This window comes from Ailuropoda melanoleuca, chromosome 16 (genome assembly GCF_002007445.2).
Source record: "Ailuropoda melanoleuca isolate Jingjing chromosome 16, ASM200744v2, whole genome shotgun sequence".
NCBI lineage: Eukaryota > Metazoa > Chordata > Mammalia > Carnivora > Ursidae > Ailuropoda > Ailuropoda melanoleuca.
This window is the reverse complement of record NC_048233.1, coordinates 26911536-26917748: the sequence shown is the minus strand read 5'-3', so window position 1 is coordinate 26917748 and position 6213 is coordinate 26911536. Positions and strand designations below refer to the sequence as shown.

At 40.2% G+C, this 6213-nt stretch overlaps 1 protein-coding gene across 1 annotated transcript in view; it reads left to right on the top strand.

Annotated features, from left to right (window-relative positions):
• The window catches only part of TMTC1 (transmembrane O-mannosyltransferase targeting cadherins 1), a 274127-nt gene that overhangs the window by 165614 nt on the left and 102300 nt on the right, over positions 1 to 6213 (top strand). The window contains exon 9 of the mRNA XM_034646018.1: positions 460 to 581. Coding sequence (XP_034501909.1) covers positions 460 to 581 — 122 coding nt within the window. The remainder of the gene's footprint in view (positions 1 to 459; positions 582 to 6213) is intronic.

The following is a 6213-nucleotide window of genomic DNA, read 5'->3' as shown; positions in this document are numbered from 1 at the left end:
CCAAGCTTTATGCTAAGCTCCTGGTAAGCTTTGTGTAGGTTTGTTTTGGGTTTTTGTTTTTTGTTTTTTAATGCATTCTATTTCTGAGAGGACAATAATTCTCCATGATGCCTTAGTGAGCTGCTTTGCTCTCTGGAAACCAGTTGCCTGGGGGGACAGAAATTCTGAAAGGGACCAGAACCAAGAAGTAGGGTTGCTGTAGGGCTGGCCCAGAACAAGGAATAATGGTCCTTGATCATGTGTGATTATCAGAGGTTTCTGGATGGTACACATGTGACTTGCCAAAGGTTTCAGCCCGAGGGCTTTCTCTGATGAATTCAGCACACTGATCAAAGGGTTTGCAATGGTCTCATTTGTTCATTCCGTCAATGAGAACTTGAGAATGAAAGAGGTGGTTGAATGCCGACTGAGGTGAGATTTTCAAAACATTAATTTGTCCTTCACTATTGTGTGTTTCAGAGACTGGAGCACAAGGAAGTTTTAGTGGGCTTGGTGTTCCTGGTTTTCCCGTTCATTCCGGCCAGCAATCTCTTCTTCAGGGTGGGTTTTGTGGTGGCGGAGAGAGTCCTTTACATGCCTAGGTAATTATTGCTCGTGATTTCCTCTTTACGAGACCTGCCCTCCGTCACCAACGCGGGTAGTTCCAGAGGGACGGTCCTTTGCGTGTGTCACAATCAGGTCCTTGTGGAGCTGAGGTGTTTTATTATCTCAGCTTTCACAACAGCCTCAGAGAGGTTTGGGGAGCTGGAGCTTGCCCTGTTCACTCTAGTTTGCAGGGGCTGACCTCCGCTGGAAGCTTGATGGCTAAATGTGAAGTATTGACTTGAGTGTATTCAGGATATCAGGNCTTGAGTGTATTCAGGATTTCACTGCCAATCATTTACCCCCATATCTATGTTTCGTTAAACGTAATTGTAGTAATTTTCTAGAAATATTTGGTTTGCATAAAATTTAATTATGTTAAGTAGCACGCATGTAATTAGCTTCTATTTTCCTTCTTTCTGTCTCCCATTCTTTCTTCTTTTAATTTAAAAATAGGTACAATCTCAAGAAAACTTGTCCTTGAGGAAAAAAATGGTTAAAAATTTTAAAGGGTCTTCAGCCATATGTGATTACATAAAGCCACTTATATTTGAACTGTGCTGAAGCTTGTCTGTTCTCTTGTCTCACTCATCAGTGTTTCAAGGCCACATTTCTTTTCAGATGCCTGGAAACGTCCCCTGAGTGGTTCTGCCATTTATTCATTGTGTAACGCTGAGCAAGATATAGAGCTTTTTTGAACTGAGGCTTTCTCATTTCTAAAATAGGGATTTTAGTAAACTTCCTAAAGTTAAGTAGCATCATGAATGTTATATAAGTATGAACTTTTGTAAAAGACAGTATCCTAAACCAAAATATTATAAGGAAATCGTTATTTTTATTTACTGAGTTAGGAATTTTATTTTATTTATTTATTTTTGTTTCAAATTTTTATTTAAATTCTGGTTAGTTAACATATAGTGTAATATTGGTTTCAAGAGTAAAATTCAGTGGTGCGTCACTTATATAGAACATCCGGTGCTCATCTCAGGAAGTGGCCTCTTTAATGCCCATCACCCATTTAGCCCATTCCCTCACCCTCCTCCCGTCCAGCAGCCCTCAGTTTATTCTCTGTCATTAAATATAAAGCTTTTTTGAACTGAGGCTTTCTCATTTCTAAAATAGGGATTTTAGTAAACTTCCTAAAGTTAAGTAGCATCATGAATGTTATATAAGTATGAACTTTTATAAAAGACAGTATCCTAAACCAAAATATTATAAGGAAATCGTTATTTTTATTTACTGAGTTAGGAATTTTATTTTATTTATTTATTTTTGTTTCAAATTTTTATTTAAATTCTGGTTAGTTAACATATAGTGTAATATTGGTTTCAAGAGTAAAATTCAGTGGTGCGTCACTTATATAGAACATCCGGTGCTCATCTCAGGAAGTGGCCTCTTTAATGCCCATCACCCATTTAGCCCATTCCCTCACCCTCCTCCCGTCCAGCAGCCCTCAGTTTATTCTCTGTCATTAAAAGTCTCTTACGATTTGCTTCCCTCTTCTTCCCCCCCACCTTCCCTATGTTCATCTCTTTTGTTTCCTAAATTCCTCATATGAGTGAAATCATATGGTATTTCTCTTTCTTTAACTGGTCTGTTTCGCTTTGCATAACATGCTGTATCTCCATGCATGTCGTTACAAATGGCAAGATTTCATTCTTGTAGCTGGCTGAGTTATATCCCTGTGTGTGTGTGTGTGTGTGTGTGTGTGTGTGTGTGTGTGTGTATACATACATATATATATATCTCACATCTTCTTTATCCATTTATCAGTCAGTGGACATTTGGGCTTTGTCCATAATTTGGCTGTTGTTGACAGTACTGCTGTAAACATCAGGGCACATGTGCCCCTTTGAATCTGCATTTTTGTATCCTTTAGGCAGGAATTTTAATTAACTTTAAATTTTATTTTTAAATTAATTTAAATATCAATAGATTTTAATTTTATTAATTGATATTGAGTTAGAAATTTAAAAACACATATAATTAGGAATTAATTTCATAACCTTTGATTACCCCCAAACCAAGTACCTAACAGTTTTTCCAAGTCTTTACAGCTTCTTGTTTCGACTTGGTTGAGGAGAGAGGCCAGGCCTTAATTTTCTTTGTCTTCAGCACCATTTGGGAAGGAGGTTATTTCTTGATAAATACTATTTGTTAAGGACAAAAATACAACACAAATTCTTTGTATTCTCTATTGCTATTAGATAACAGCTTATGAGACCTTGCCAATAATTGGAACTATGAAGGGCGAAGGGGACATCAGTGTGTGTTTTAGATATGTTTTTGCTTAGACCGGCTGAAAGTGGCTTCAGTCAGCTCTTCTCCGTAGTGCGGATGATTCCAGGTGGACTCTGTTCGTTCTTCACGTAGCAAGTATTCACAGAGCACGTTTGCATGCTGTACTGCAGTCTGAGGCTGCAGAAGGAAATGAATCTCGGTGTCTGCCCTCAAAGAGTTTAACTGCTGAGAAACATTAATTAACGTAATTGTACCAGAACTTCTGTTGAACCTCTGTTACACGTCAGTCACTGTGCTAAGTGTATTATATTTATTTTATCAGTTCACTCGCCTTGTTCGTGTAGTAGTCCATAGCTCCTCCCTGAAGTCAGGGGGCCCGTGTTTGAATTCTGGCTTAAGCAGGAGTGTGATGCCTCAAAGCCTCACTTCCCTCATCTGTGTAAGATGAAGACAATAGCACCTGACTCAATGAGACATCATGAGCGTTAAATCAGATGATCATTTAAGAAACTTAGAAAGCGTTTTGCATGCTATGTGATCAATAAATAACGTGTAAGTGTTATCGATTGATGTCGGCTCCCTAGGTAGCTGATGCCATTACCCTGTTTCACAAAAATATAGCACCTGGGTGCTAAGAAGTTAATGACCTTTCCCAAGATGGGCAGAGCTGGTATGCAGATCTTTGTCTACCGAAGGTCCTCTCACCTTCCAGACTATTGCTTCCCTGGTAGTAACATCTTAGTATTCTTTTTAAATGAAAAGAAGGAGAAATTCAGAACACAGTAATGTACTTTTAGCCCAGCTCCATTTGGTGATCAGGACATGTGCTTCTAAGAGTCCTGTGATATAAATCTTCAGGAATCTGGGATTCTGGGGGACAAAGAATTGCGTGTGCAGCAAACTTTCCTAATCCAGAGACAAGAGAGCAATTTCTGAGGAAATAAAGGGTTGGAATATTAAACGAGGTTAAAATGTCATTTTTCTGGAAGAGCCCCTTATGTAAACATTATTAAGGCCATAATACTATCATCATCCATTTGTGGGGTGTCTTAGTTAAAATAAGGGGTTCCTCTTGCCAGGGTAGGTGTATTTCCCTAAAACTACAGAATCATGCCAGCTCTGGCTCTTCCTGGGTGCCATATCTTAAATAGACCTTTCTCTGATTTTTTAAAAAAGATTTATTTATTTATTTATTTATTTATTTATTTATTTATTTGAGAGAGAAAGAGAGAGAATCCCAAGCAGACTGCGCCAAGCACAGAGCCCAGCATGGGGCTCGATCTCACAACCTTGAGCTCATGACCTGAGCCAAAACCAAGAAGATGATCAACCAACTGAGCCACCCAGGTGCCCCGACCTTTCTCTGGCTTTATTTCTGTTCTCTAAAATAGACAAAGTAGTGTCCTTGTGCTTTTTCTGCTAGGAATAAGCCCGTTTGGAATAAAATGCAAGTTCAGAATATGAAGAAAGCCTCAATATTACCAAGAACAAATGCTTGCCTCTTAGAACCAGCTCAGACTTTGCTCCATTTTGCAAACTTGATGCAGAGTCATCTAAAATCAGTGTCAGTGAGCTGGTTGTCATTTAAAAGATGACTCTTTTTCTTGTCTCCCCAAGTACCTGCACGTGCGCATTGCAGGGTTGACATTCAGTCATCATTTTCCGAACATCTCAGCAGCTCTTTGCCCAGCTACCCACTATTTTCCACTGAAATGGGCAGCTGGTCACTGCTGGGTAAAATCTTTTCCAGAGAAAGTCCCCATTTTCCTAGAAAATGGTCAGTATTTATAATCTGACTGTGCTGAAGTCATTAGAGCTGCTGGAAGCTTCCTGGGGACCACAGAGAAGTTTGCATATGCTGGAGGCATCCCTGGGAAGGCGTAAGAACACTGGATGTTGCCTATGGCATTTATTAAGGTTAGACATTGGCTTTGGCGATGGTGGAGAACATTTCCCAAGCCTTTTATACGCACAGTAATCTTCTCTGCGTGACTCTCCTTACATTATTGACCTTGACAAGAAAGAGCCGTTTTCCACAGCATCGAGTACCCAGTGCTTTGAGGAAAACATATACACAGTGCCCTCAATGGAAGTTTGATAATATACATCGTCATCTTTATGTAGACATCTGTGTTGTCTCAAAACTTTAGCGAACGATAGGACAATGAAGTAAAAAGCTGGATTGGTAATTCTGAGGAAGTTGAACTTTCTACTCATTAAATGTTTGTTTCAAGTGATAGGGAGCCAAATCCTGGCTTTAGATTCCGTCCATAAGCACCACAGAAGTCATGTCCACCCTCAGGGCACCTGGGTGGCATAGCGGTTGGGCGTCTGCCTTTGGCTCAGGGTGTGATCCCGGCGTTATGGGATCAAGCCCCACATCAGGCTCCTCCGCGGGGAGCCTGCTTCTTCCTCTCCCACTCCCCCTGCTTGTGTTCCCTCTCTCTCGCTGGCTGTCGCTATCTCTGTCAAATAAATAAACAAAATCTTTAAAAAAAAAAAAAAGAAGTCATGTCCACCCTCACTGAAGCCTGGGTGACTCCCATCACGCCCAGGGGCTAATTTTCACTATTTGACAAGAAAAACCCAGAATGAGTCAGACCAAGTGCTCTTTTATCCTGCCTTTATGCCTAACAATGAACAAGCCACTCAAATCTTCTGGCTTCTGCTCTCCCTCCATGCTAACTTAGATAAGACCCAAAATATCACCTTTCTCTCCCTCGGGCTTTGAAATCTGTGGATAAAAGGTACAGAAATAGGCTATTTATCATTGCATGGCTTTAGGGTCAGAGTTTCTCCACAAAAGAAATTGGAATAATCTTTTCTTCTGGTGCTAAATGCCTATTTTGTGGATTTCCTTTTTGAACAGGCAAGAGAATTTGGGGCTTAAATCACTTTTTTTTTTAACAGAAATTTTGATCTCTTATTCTTCTCTCCAGAGAGGCATATAACTTTATGGCTACTTTTTTTGTATTTTATAAAAACCACATGAGAATGCTTCAAAGGACTAAAATTTCTTTGAATCAGTGAAACAGAAATAGTTGTTGAGAGCTCTCAAATGAAGTCATAGGATGTGATCAGATATCCATTTACATGCCAGATTAAGGGTGATTTATTCACTGCAGCGCCAAAGAGCAAATTCCTAAGCTACTTTAAGAAGACATGAATGAGTGGAGAGGGGAAGCAGATAAGAATAAATGAAGGCAGGGGCGCCTGGGTGGCACAGCGGTTAAAGCGTCTGCCTTCGGCTCAGGGCGTGATCCCGGCGTTATGGGATCGAGCCCCACATCAGGCTCTTCTGCTATGAGCCTGCTTCTTCCTCTCCCACTCCCCCTGCTTGTGTTCCCTCTCTCTCTGGCTGTCTCTATCTCTGTCGAATAAATAAATAAA